The sequence below is a fragment of the Petaurus breviceps genome, unplaced genomic scaffold (assembly GCF_028583685.1).
Source record: "Petaurus breviceps papuanus isolate PSGF00001 unplaced genomic scaffold, PetGlider_PUasm1.0 90617, whole genome shotgun sequence".
Taxonomy (NCBI): domain Eukaryota; kingdom Metazoa; phylum Chordata; class Mammalia; order Diprotodontia; family Petauridae; genus Petaurus; species Petaurus breviceps.
In genome coordinates, this window is record NW_027187287.1 from 2119987 (window position 1) to 2133172 (window position 13186).

Below are 13186 nucleotides of genomic sequence, written 5' to 3' on the forward strand. Positions count from 1 at the left end.
CTTTCTTTCTTTCTTTCTTTCTTTCTTTCTTTCTTTCTTTCTTTCTTCCTCTCTCTCTCTTTCTCTCTTTCTCTCTCTCTCTTTCTTTCTTTCTCTCTCTCTTTCTTTCTTTCTTCCTTTTTTTCTAACTAAAGGCACCATCCCATGACTCACTTCTTAAAGAGGTCTATTTACTGAATGGATGTTACCTCACTCTAAATAAGTACCTGAAAAGGTCTTAGCCTAAAAGGGCCAGGGTCTCCCATTGCATCCTGGGTCATCTCCAGTCATCCTGATGAATATCAGGTCACTGGATCCAGATGGCTCTGGAGGAGAAAGTGAGGCTGGTGTCCTTGCAGAATCCTCCCTCACTCAAATCAAAGTCAACTGCAACTCATGTTGTCATTTCCCTGATGCCGTGGTCCTCTTCAAAAACAAAGTTGTGACATGATTGTGATGGAATACTACTGTGCTATGAGAAACAATGAGTAGGATACTTTCAGAAAAAACTGGAAAGATCTATGTGAACTGATGCTACGTGAAAGATTAGCAGAACCAAGAGAACTTTATGCATGGTAACAGCAACATCATACGGTAATAAATCTGTGAATGACTCCGTTATTCTCAGAAATACAAAGATCCAAGACAATTCCACAGGATTTATAATGAAGAATGCTATCCACCTCCAGGAAAAAAAAACTGGTGGAGTCTGGAGGCAGGTCGAAGCATATGATTGCTTACTTTTTGTGTGTGTTTTTTTGTCTGTTTTCTTTCACAACATGACTAACATGAAGTTATGTTTTGTTTTACTGCACACCTATAATCTATATCACATTGCCTGTCTTCTCAATGAGGGGGGAGGAGAAGGAGAGAGAGAATTTGTAACTCAAAATTTTAAAAAATGACGTGTTAAAAATTGTTTTTACATATAATTGGAAAAAAATTTAAAAAGAAGAAAAACAAAGTAGCATAGTGGAGAGAGAGTCAGCCTTGGTGTCAGGTGCTAATGAAGGCCTCACTATGTGCCAAGCACTGTGCTAAGCAATGAGGATGAAAAAACAAAAGCAAGACAGTCCCTGCCCTCAAAGAGTTTATATAGTCTTATAAGTGGAAACAATATAAGGAGGCAGAACAACTAGATGGTGAAGTAGATAGAGTGCAGGGCCTGAAATCAGAAGATTAGTCTTCCTGAGTTCAAATCCATCCTCAGACACTTACTAGCTATGGGACCCTAGGCAAGTCACTTAATTCTGTCTGCCTCAGTTTCCTCATCTGTAAAATGAGCTGGGGAAGGAAATGGCCAACCACTCCAGTATCTCAGCCCAAAAAGACCTCAATGGGGTCTTAAAGAGTTGGACATGATTGGACAACAAAAGCCTGGAAAAATTATTTTGGTTTGGAAAGTCACAGGGATGATCCCATTTGGAAGCAATGGTAGAATTGATTTGATTGTTATTCCCAGAGCAAGGGATGAATACCTGGAGAGAAGGGTAGTGGTCAGGGATATTGGGGCAGGGTGAGATGACCAGGGTAAATGGTCAAATGGGATGTAAAACATGTTCTGGAATTGGGAGCAACCTAGATATAGAGGGCCACAAGCATTTCCATTGGTTTATTCACTTATCAGGACAACACAGTCCCAAGGTTATAGTTCCCAAACTAAGTAGACTAAGTCAGCTAGGGCATAGCTTCTAGAGGTCTGATGGTTCCGTAGTGTGGAGGGAGTTGGTGTAAGGCAGATGGCAAGGAGCTGTCTGGGGTACTTGGTTAGATGAGATGTAAAACCTGATCTAGATCAGAGTCCAACCTCTGGTTTTCTATGACTTGGGCCAGTAATTTAATCTCTCAGCATCCTAGGCAGCTCCCTAAGAGGGTATATTTCCACTTTGGTATAGAATGTTCCCTTGCTGGAAATTCCCTATTATGTCAGTGAAATCACAGGTCTGGTCCAAAAAAAGACAAAGTAAGAAAAAAAAAAATCCTAGGACTACCTCCTTCATAAGAGTTGTGAATAAAGGGCTTTGTAAACCTTAAAGTGCTTTACAAAAGTGAGTTACTATTATTTTTAAAATTACAATCCAAAATTTAAAACATTTCAGCATTTCACTGAGATAGAAGTCCTATAAAAAATAATACGTATGCAGTGATGATAATTATTTTTGGTTTTTGTTTCCCCTTTCAGTCTTCACATTTTGAGAAAGACCAGATAGATCAAATAAATGCCCCACCAAAAGTAATAATAGATAATAAAGTAGGAGGACAGGGACATAGGGACCAGAAAGGGAGGGAAGAGAGAAGATCATTTTAGGGAAATCATTGTTGTTGTTCAGTAATGTGCAAATCTTCGTGACCCCATTTGGGGTTTTCCTAGCAAAGATACTAGTGTGGTTTGTCATTTTCTTTGCCAGGTGGTTTAAGGCAAGCAGAGGTTCAGTGACTTCAGAGTGCTCAGGGTCACACGGTTAGTGAAGGTCTGAGGTCCTATCTGAACTCAGGTCTTCCTGACACCAGGCCCATCACTCTATTTACTTCACCACCTACTGTGTTTCCCCGATAATAAGACACTGTCTTATTAAATTTTTTTGGAAAGAAAAACACCAGAGGGCTTATTTTCAGGGGAGGGCTTATGTTGTCCTGCCTCAGCTCTCCTCCGTGGCACTGCTCTCAATGGCGCCAGCAAGCAAATCACTGGGGAAGAACAGGATGACACGCTCACTGCTGCAGCTCTGATTGGATGCAGCTCGGAGCGCAGCGTGTACTACAGTAGCAATCTCAATAGGGCTTATTTTCGGGGGAGGGCTTATTTTAGAGGAATCTTACACAGTAAGGGGAGGGCTTATTTTCGGGATAGGTCTTATTATCGGGGAAACACGGTAAGTGCCAGGGAAATCATAGTGAGATCTCCCATATAGAGATTCGGGAATTATATTCTGCAGTCTAGAAAAAGGGGGAGTTGTTGAAGATGTGGAGGTGGGAAGGTTAGCCAAAGATAAGAGACTTCTGTGATCAGTACAAGGCTGTCCAAAAGGCTAGCTAGGGTAAGAAAGAGGAGAGGAAGGACAGATAAGGTCAAAATGGAACAGACCTCTTAGAGCTTAAGGCCATCTGCCCTGTCAATCTCATCCCACAGAACTGTCCTTACCCCCAGCTCCTAAGCCCAGAGGCTGGTTCTCCCCACAGTCCTTTTACCAGGAGCCCTGTGGGCCCCTTCCACGAGAATGGGAGTGAGTCAGAGCTTGATGTGTTCCAGGATCAACAACCTCCTCCTGTCCTTGGCAGAGATAAACAATTTCTGATAGCACTAAGTGTGACTGTTCAGCAGTTAAAAGACTCTGCTCCAGCCATCCTTGGGTTAACAGGTCTGGCATAATTAGGAGAAGAGAGTGAGGATCGGGTGTCCAAACCCCCCAGTCCAAGCTGGGTGGGGGCTGGGCTTTTCTGGGTCTATGAATACATATGCCTATTTATACCACCGGGGTGGCCGGCAGCCTTCTGCAGCAGAGAACTACGCAGAGCTGCTGCTGCTGCTGCTACCAAGCTGGGTTGACTGCAATGTCAGGACAGCAGCCTGAGACTACAGGAGGAATCTGGTGCCAGCCAAGAGGCCACTGAAGCAGCCCAGTCCTGGCGGGATTTAGAGGTCCTTAAACACCAGCAAGATGAAACAGACTGGCTAAGTACTGCCCCCCCCCCCAGGAGGTGAGGCTGGAGTCCTCTGGTTGGAGGGATGGGGAGTACCATGGATCCCCCAGGGGGTCCATACCTGAACCTGGGAGCTGTCACATCCCCAGTGGGCACCACCCGTCTGCTACAGCTGGCATTTGGCTGTGCCACCTTCAGCCTCGTGGCACACCGGGGTGGCTTCAATGCTGCCTATGGGACCTTCTGCATGTCTGCCTGGTGTTTCTGCTTTGCCCTCACTGGCCTCGTGGTGGCCTTCGAGTTCACCCGACTCCATGGCTGCCTCCGTCTCTCCTGGGGCAACTTCACTGCAGCCTTCGCCATGCTGGCCACCCTTCTGTCAGCCACGGCCGCCATTGTCTACCCTCTCTATTTCACCAGGCTCGAGTGCCCCCCAGAGCCGGAAGGCTGCACTGCCCGTGACTTCCGCCTGGCCGCCAGTGTCTTTGCAGCTTTACTTTTTGTAACCTACGCTACTGAAGTGGTCCTGACACGTGCACGGCCAGGCCAGGTCACCAGCTACATGGCAACAGTGTCAGGCCTACTGAAAATTGTCCAGGCTTTTGTGGCCTGCATCATCTTTGGGGCCCTGGTCCATGACAGCCGCTATGGGCGCTTTGTGGCCACTCAGTGGTGCGTGGCCGTGTACAGTATATGCTTCATAGGCACCGTGGTGGTGGTAGGCTTGAGTGTGACTGGCCGGGCTGGAACCCTGGGCTTTCCCTTTGACCGGATAGTAGTCGTGTACACATTTCTAGCTGTGCTGCTTTACCTAAGTGCAGCTGTGGTCTGGCCTGTCTTCTGTTTTGACCCCAAGTATGGGACTCCCTCAAGGCCCTCAGGCTGTCCTCAAGGAAGCTGTCCTTGGGATAGCCAGCTGGTAGTGGCCATCTTCACTTATGTCAACTTTCTCTTCTACGTTGCTGATCTGGCCTACTCCCAGAGGATCCGCTTTGTGCCCAGTCTGTAGGCCCAAAAGAACTAATGCCACCCTCCACCCACCTACACACAGACACACATATTCTCTGTGTTGTGATTGACCTTTCTCTTTCTGATTTGAGGACTTCTGGATTTATCTGAGGGAAAGAAAGGGTGTGTGGGGAGGGGAAGAGCAGAGAGAGAATGGGATGAAGTTGCTAAGCCTTGAAGAAAGGAAGACTGAGGCAAGGAGGGCAACTGGCATAGACAAGACTTAGGAGACAAACAATCAAAGAATGGATTAGGGGAGAATGGTCCATGTGAGGGAGTTTAGTAACCTAGAGGAAAGGTGTGACTCTAAATGGGGAAGAAAGAGTATTATATTGTCTATCTAGAACTTAAATAGCTAGAATAGGACAATTTACCTAAAACCTATTTGCCTCAAAATTATTTGTTTTATGGTATGAACTCATAGATCAGTATGTATATGGATTGTAAGCTCTTTAAAGGGACTGTTTCATTTTATTTGTCATATCCTCAGCATTAGCACAGCACAGGGCAGCTAAGTGGTACAGTGAATAGAGCACCGGCCTGGAGTCAGGAGAACCTGAGTTCAAATCCCGACTCAGACACTTGACACATTTACTAGCCAGGTGACTTTGGCCAAGTCACTTAACCTCAATTGCCCTCCAAAAAAGGAAAAAAAAAATTACCACATCACACATAGAAAGCCCCAAATGTCTATTGAGCTTCATTGGTTTTCATTATTTTAATATCACAGTTTCAGTGTTGCTGTTATTATTGTTGTTTTAAAATTTATTTCTGGAGAATTGCTTTTTAGCAGATGATGGGTCTTCTAGTCTTCCCTTCTCGGGGACTCTTTAGTCTAATCCTCTCATTATACAGCAAGGAAATGGAAAGCTAGAGAATTTGAATGACTTGCTCAATGTTACACTTCTGATTAGTGGCAAAGCCCTAACCAGGATTGCTGACCTCTGGTCCAGCACTCCTTCCATTTTTGTTTGCTAATTCTTGGCTCTTCACTGAGATAACAAGAAGTAAAGGTTGGATCTGAAGAGCAGCCAGGAAGAGGTTGGGGATAGAGATATGGTCTATTTCTTACAGAATGAGAACCCAGCTTAGGATACCCTGGACCCAGATCCACTACTGCCTGGCAAGAACATTTGGGGACACAGAATGCTATAGCCATGAATTGCAAGAAACTAAAATACTCTGGGACCTTTCCATCTCATGAAGACCAATGTCTGGGGTCAAAAAGAATGGAGTATCTTGAGTAGCTTCCCCCTTAACCTTAGTTTCTGGACTTCTGAATTCCCAATCAGGAGTAACAAGTTTACATACAATTAGATCAGTACCTCACTTTCAAGAGGCCACTACTAAAGAATCCAGGATGACCAGACACCATGGAAAAGAGCTGACCACATCTTCCTCTGACTCTGTCTTGGCTTCACTTCCATCATTCTTCAGCCTATATATGTCTCCAGACAACTTTGACTAAGCAGCTGCTAAGGCCCTCTTAGTCTTTCAGGAAGTACCTAAGAATGGAAATAAAGTAGAAGTTGATTTGTGCACTGATTCTGACTGCATCATTTCATTGAAGCGTCTCTCCCTCTGCCAAGCATGTTATAGGCTCAGTGTCTGAATACTAGAGCTAAAAGAGAGACTTCGACACACAATTAGATATATCCTCTTCATGTCCTGTTCTCTTCAGACCAAAGGGTTCTGCATACAATCAGCCACCAAGAAAGGGAGGAATGGAAAGGGGAATTCTGTCCTCCTCTGAGCACTCTACTCTGGCAAGACCTAGGGCCTCTGGCTAAGCTGTCTCTGAGTCTGTATGAGGAAGATTTATCCCTTCATTAAGTTAGTCTGCCTGGCCTCTCTAGTCTCCACTTCCATGAAAGCTCATTCTCCAGTTCTATCATGATCATCACCAATAAGCATGTATTAAGTGCTTGCTATATACCAGGCTAAACATTGGGCATACGAAAAAAAGAAAAGAAAAAAAAGCAGGATTCCTGACGTTAAGGGGCCCACATGCTAATGGGGTTTATCTCTGAGAGTCAATGCTCTTTATCCCTCTCCTGGTAAGGAACTGCCTGGTTTCTATAACAAGCTGGTTCTCATAGTTCTTACAGCTGTTTCTGGATAGGCAGGGCAGAGCCTGCAACAGAGTAGGTGTGGAATGTGGCCCCAGTTCAGGGAGTTTTCCCAGTGATTGCTATGAAACCCTGCCAGTACAGTGTCATATCTGTTCTATTTTCACAGCTTCAACTATCACCCTATGCAAATGAATCACAAATTTCTAACTCCAGTCTCCTAGGTGCTAGTCCCATATCTCAAACTGCCTTATACTCAGCTCCCTCCCTCTCTTCCTTTCTCCCTCCCTCCCTCTCTTCCTTCCTTTCTTCCTTACCCACCTTGCATCCCCTATCCACAAATCTACCTGGTTTTCATTTCAAAATGTCTTAGAAAAGTTGATTTCTTTATAGGTTGCAACAGCTCTTTACATCACCTTCTCTTACAGACAGAGGAAATTGTCAGGAGCCTTGCTAAGAATTCTGGGGCTAGGGGCAGCTAGGTGGTGCAGTGAATAGAGCACCCGCCCTGGAGTCAGGTGGACCTGAGTTCAAATATGGCCTCAGGCACTTAACACTTATTAGCCTTGTGACCTTGGACAAGTCACTTAACCCCAATTGCCCTGCCTTCCCCCCTCCAAAAAACAAACAAAAAAAGAATTCTGGGGCTTATAGTGTTTGCTGCTATTCCTAGTTTTAGAAAAGTGGTAGAAATACCAAGCAATTTAGAATTGGACTATGTGGTATTATGCCACCCCATAGGAAGCTTGAACAAGATGGGGAGAGAAAATACAGAAGAGAGGAAGACAGAGACAGGTACAGAGTACTCAGCAATAGCAGCAGCTGTGGTAGTAACCATGTCCTAACCTCTGACTCCTGGAGAGGAGAGAATGTAAGAATGGAGTGGTGATTAGAAAGATGGAGATTGCCTCCAGTTGTCCTTTGTGGCTTGAGGGTGTCTAATTATGAGGAAATACCTCTATGGGGAAAAGTGGAGGAACTGAGCTATTCCTCTACTAAGATTAGAGAAAAGTCAGCCAATCTTCTCCCTCCCCAATTCCCCTTTCCCTCTTCATGCTTATTCATCATTGGATGACTACAAGATTCTCCTTGCCCCTTGTCTTTCCTTAAGCTGGGTTTATTCTGATTTTGGATTTTCCCTTTCACATAAAATTATCTGACTATACCCAGACTATATGTGTATGTGTGTGCACTGTGTGTGTGCATGTGTGTGTATGTATATGTATGTCTATACACACATATACATATATACACACATTCACATATATATATTTTTCATGGTTACTTCCATCACAAATAGAGAGTACAAGCAGGGAAGCCTCTGGTTGGTTACCTTTCCATCTTAGTGTCAGCAGCTACTTGGTACTTTACAAGTTTTTTTCATTCTGTAAACTCTCTAGAGTCAGAGCTTTAAAACTGAATCTTGGTCATTGATTTTGTTGTAAGCCAAGAGAAGAATGCAGAGGCCCAGAGGAAAGACCTTGCCATGAGCTAGCCCCACTAGGTGCAGAGAAGACCAGTCCAGGGAGGGTTCTATTCTGTCCCTTTCCTTGGAGGGAGGGAGGAAGGGAGGAATGAGGAGCAAGTATAGCAAACCAGCTTTGCTCTCCATATGACACCTGCTAGTTAATTAGGCAAAAGGTTTACAATCAACTGCTGAAGTGATGAGAATGGATGAGTTAGTTTCATTATATGTAATTTGAGGACCGTGTGTTCTCTAAAGTTCCCTCTATCTTAAAAGTCTATGATTTTCTTTTTCTTTTTCCTTTTTGGAGGGAGAAAGGAAAAGTTATTGGGATTAAGTGACTTGTCCAAGGTCACATGGCTAGTTTTTGTGTTAAGTGTCTGAGGTTGTATTTGAATTGAGATCCTCCTGACTCCAGGGCCGGTGCTCTATTCACTGCTCCACCTAGCTTAGAATATGATATTCTGGAGGTCAAAGAAGCTGGGATTAAAACCAAAAATCACCAGCAAAACTGAGTATCATGTTTCAGGGGAAAATATGGTCATTCAGTGGAATAGAGGACTTTCAAGCATTCTTGATGAAAAAACCAGAGTTGAATAGAAAATTTGACATTCAGATACAAGAAGCAAGAGAAGCATGAGAAGGTAAACAGGGAAAAGAAATCATAAGGAATTTATCAAAGTTGAACTATTTACATTCCTACATGGAAAAACGATAATTGTAACTTATGAAACTTTTCTCAGTAGTTGAAAGGAATAGAAATATATGTGTGTGTGTGTGTGTATGAAGGTATATGGGCATATGAATACATATGTGAATGTGTGTATATATGTTTACAGATATACATAGATAGAGGTCACAGGACCAATTTAACAGAAATGGATGATACTTAAAAGGTGAAATTAAGAGGTGAGAGAGGAATATAATGAGAGGAGATGGGGAGAGGCAGAATGGGGTAAATTATCTCATATAGAAGAGGCAAGGGAAAATGGTTACAATGGAAAGGAAGAACAAGAAGGCAAAAGGGAATGGGTCAACCTTATTCTCATTGAATATGGCTCAGGGAGGGAATGACATACACACTAAATAGGGTATCTCACCCTACAGGAGAGTAGGGAGGAAGGGGATGATAAGGGGGATGATGGAAGGGAGGGCAGGCTGGGGGGGAGGGAAGTTGGAAGCATCCACTTTTGAAAAGGGACAGGATCAAAGTAGAGAATAGAACAAGTGGGAGGTGGAATAGTGTAATGGGAATGCAAATTTGGAAGATCTTCCCTGCCCCTAGGCTAAAGTGCACCTGAAGCCTAGGGTGGGAGGCTTGTTTTTCAGTAGATACTTCTTGATTGGCCAGTGAGTCAATAAGGTTGTTACATTCTCTGAGCCAGGAGAAGGCTATATAAGCCCTGATGTGTAGCTTTGTTTTGGGGGCTCACTTTGAGAAGTGTTCTGTGATTTGATCTGTATTCTGGGAAGCTGTTGTCCAGGGCCCCCCCCGGCTTTGAAAAACCCAGATGTGGAAACCCAGATGTTGACTGGGTATGGATGTAATGGTTGGACAGTTTGGAAATCTGTCTACTTGATCTGTTTCTGTCTTGATAATTCTGCCTGTATACTTTGAAGCTCGGGGTGCTGACCTTTTCTCCTGAACAAGGTAAACGATATATGTCTGACTGATTAAAGTAAGCTTGTTAACCCATTTTGAGTTGCTTTCCTTTAACAAAGCAGATCCAAGAACCTGTGGTAGCAGCAAACCCTGAGGACGTGCTTGGGGTGCTTGCCGCTACAGATAGGAGGGAGGGAAATATAGTCAGTCTTTTACAATATATCTACAATGGTAAAGTTTTGCATAGCTATACATGTACAACATATACTGAATTGCTTATCTTCCCAGTAAGGGTGGGTGACAAGGGAGGAGGGGAATGAATTTGGAGTTCAAAGTTTTAAAATCAAATGTTTAAAAAATATATATATGTATACTATTATTAATACTACTTTACATGTAATTGGGAAATAAAATAAAACTGGGGCATAGAGATCCACCATACCCTACTGGAAAAGTCGGAGGGGTTATGGGAGAAGATATGGGAGAGAGCAGATTGGAGGAGGGGATATCCTGTGGGACCACTATTTTGGGGTGGTGGGTAGGGGAAAAAAGGGGAGAAAATTTGTAACTCAAAATCTGGCGGAAATGCATGATGTACACCAGAAGTTAATAAAGCATTTGAAAAAAAAAAGATGATAGCTAGTGGGTGTAGAAGGATCAGGTCACACTACTCCAGTGGACAAGAGTCAACTCTGAAAGACAACAAGAACAACTCATTTACAGAGCATTTTAAAGTTTTTCAAATGTGTTATACATATTATTTCATTGGGTCAAACTAGAGAGTTTGAATTTTATTAAATGGGTCATGATGAACCACTCAAAGTTTTTGTCCAGGGAAGGGATATAAGAGCTATGCAGTAGAAAGATACAGATGCAGCTGGGTGGCTATTAGATAGAGTACCAAGCCTAGAGTCAGGAAGACATGAGTTCAAATCTGGCCTCAGATACTGGCTGTGTAACCCTGGGCAAGTCATTTAACACTGTTTGCCTCAGTTGCCTCATATGTAAAATGAGAGAAAGAAATGGCAAATCACTCTTTGCCAAGAGAACCCCAAATGGGTCACAAAGAGTTGGACATGACTGAAACATGACTCAACAACAATAACAGCTAGAAAGATTGATTTGCCAGTGGTTCCTTAGATGGATTCAAGAGAAGAGAGATTGAAGAGAGGGCTGCCAGTCAGAAAGCAATTGTAATAGTCTGAGAAAGAGGTGATAAGATAGTGGTAGTAGAGCTGGAAAAGGGGGTATAGATACCAGAGCTATTCTGGAGTCAGTGGGGCAAGAAAGAAAAAGTACCAGATTTCAAGTCAGAGGACCTGGATTAAAATTCTGGTCCTGCCATTTTATCTGTGTGAACTTGAACATGTATAGTGCTAAGGGGATTTGAAGATCTTCCCTGCCATTTAATGGGCCTCACTTGGAGCCCAACAAGAGAAGCTTGCTTAGGGGAGACTTGTTTTTCAGGAAGGCACACCTTTTGTTACTTTGTAATTAGGCAGTGGGTCACAAAGGTTGTGATATCTTCTGACCCTGGAGAAGGCTATACATATACACCCTGACATGAAGTTTTGCTTTGGGGCTCACTCATGGGAAGAGTTATGTGACTTGGCCAGATGAGACTCTGGGCAGCCATTGAGGCACCTGGCTTTGAAAACCTAGGTGTTGGTGCTTCTCTCTCTGATAACTAACTATGTAGGTATGTGATGGTCAGACAGCTAGAAGCCCTGTCGGTTGGTCTGTTAAATTATGTTATTTTCTCTGTTTGAATTTTTTTGTTTGCTTGTAACTTGTTTGTATTTTTTCTGAAGTTTGGAGTGCTAAATTTTTCCCCTGAACTAGGTAAATTATATATGTTTGATTAAACTAAGATTGTTAGCCCCTTTTGAGTTGCTTTCGTTTAGAAAAAACAGATCAAAGAACCTGTCCTAGCAGCCATCCTAGGTATGCTAGGGTGCTCACTGTTACAGCATGTTACTTGCCTTCTTTTTCTTCATGAGAAAATGAGAGGGATGAATTAGATGATTTCTAAGATCTAGTCTAGTCCTAAAACTATGATCCTAGAGTCAATGAAATGGCCAACCACAATGCTAAGAGACCTGTGCCCACCTCCTGGCAGAGAAATGATAGATTCAAGGTACAGGTTGAGATACATTTTTTGGACATGACCATTGTAGGTATGTGTTTTGCTTGACTATGTAGATTTTTTACAAGAGCTCTTTCTCCCTTTCTTTCTTTTCTACTGGAGAGGAGAGAAAGAGATAAAGTAGATTTTGATTAATTAAGAAAGTATATTTTTAAAATTTGACAACTGTTTGGATGGTGTAAGAGAGTAAGAGAGACAGAGAAGTCAAAGATGAGGTTCTGAGACTGAGTGGCAGTGATACCCTCAGCAAAATGCATGAGATCAAAGCTTATCACGTGTTAGCTAAATTTCAGTGAACTCTGGGAAACACCTTAGCCTCCTCAGATCCATTTGCATGAAGAAGCCATGAGTATAATGCTTTTCATTTCATGTTGAGTCTTACTTCCATGACAAAGAGGCATATTTTCCGACTGTCTTGGATTGTGTCTTATTTGCAGTCAGAAACCCCATATGCCCTTACTACAAAGAGATGCAATACACTTACAACTCACCAGGTGGTGGTGAGGAAAGTTGAGCTATCAATCATCCTTTAGGGCTGGGAAACTCCCTCCTTCCTTCAGGAATGTGACTTTCTTATGCTGAAATACACACACACACACACACACACACACACACGCACACACACTATTTCCATACACACAGCTGCACATCAACAGCGGATTCTTTTTTGAAACCATTAATTTCTATTTCATACTGCTTGCTTTTTTTTTTTAAGTACACAATAAATTCTACATATAACTTTTTTTTTTCCTTTTGGAGGGCAATTAGGGTTAAGTAACTTGCCCAAGGTTACCCGGCTATACATGTAACTTTTAAGACTCTCCTGCCTGTCTGTGCTTTCTTCTGAGCTTCATTCTGTTCTGTGAAGTATTTTTAAAATGGCCCTCTTTTTTTTTTTTTTGGCATCACTATTATATATCACTATTGTGTTGCTTCCCTCCCTTGGCCTTCCCATTAAAAATCAATAGAAAAAAAATAAGTTTATAACAGATAAGCATAGTCAAGAAAGATAAATTCACACACTAGCTCTGTCAAAAATATTTATCTCTGTTGCTTACACTCTTGGGGGAGGGGGAAAGGAGGAAGGGAGGGATAGAATTTGGAACTCACAACTTTAAAAAACCCAAATGTTAAAAATGGTTTTTACATGTAATTAGAGGGAAAAGAAAATACTATTTTAAAAATATGTATATCTCTGCACCTTGTACCTATTACCTCTTTGTCAGGACATGGGTAAGCAGAGTCATGCTAGTAGATGTTTAACAGCCAGTTTT

The 13186-nt window shown here is 42.7% G+C and overlaps 1 protein-coding gene across 1 annotated transcript; it reads left to right on the forward strand.

The window, feature by feature from the left end:
* Positions 1–3141: 3141 nt before the first annotated feature.
* On the forward strand, positions 3142–6174 carry MYADML2 (myeloid associated differentiation marker like 2). Its single transcript, XM_069064029.1, has one exon. The coding sequence runs from the start codon at positions 3707–3709 to the stop codon at positions 4628–4630; it is 924 nt and encodes a 307-aa protein (XP_068920130.1). The 5' UTR covers positions 3142–3706; the 3' UTR covers positions 4631–6174.
* The last annotated feature ends 7012 nt before the right edge of the window (positions 6175–13186 follow it).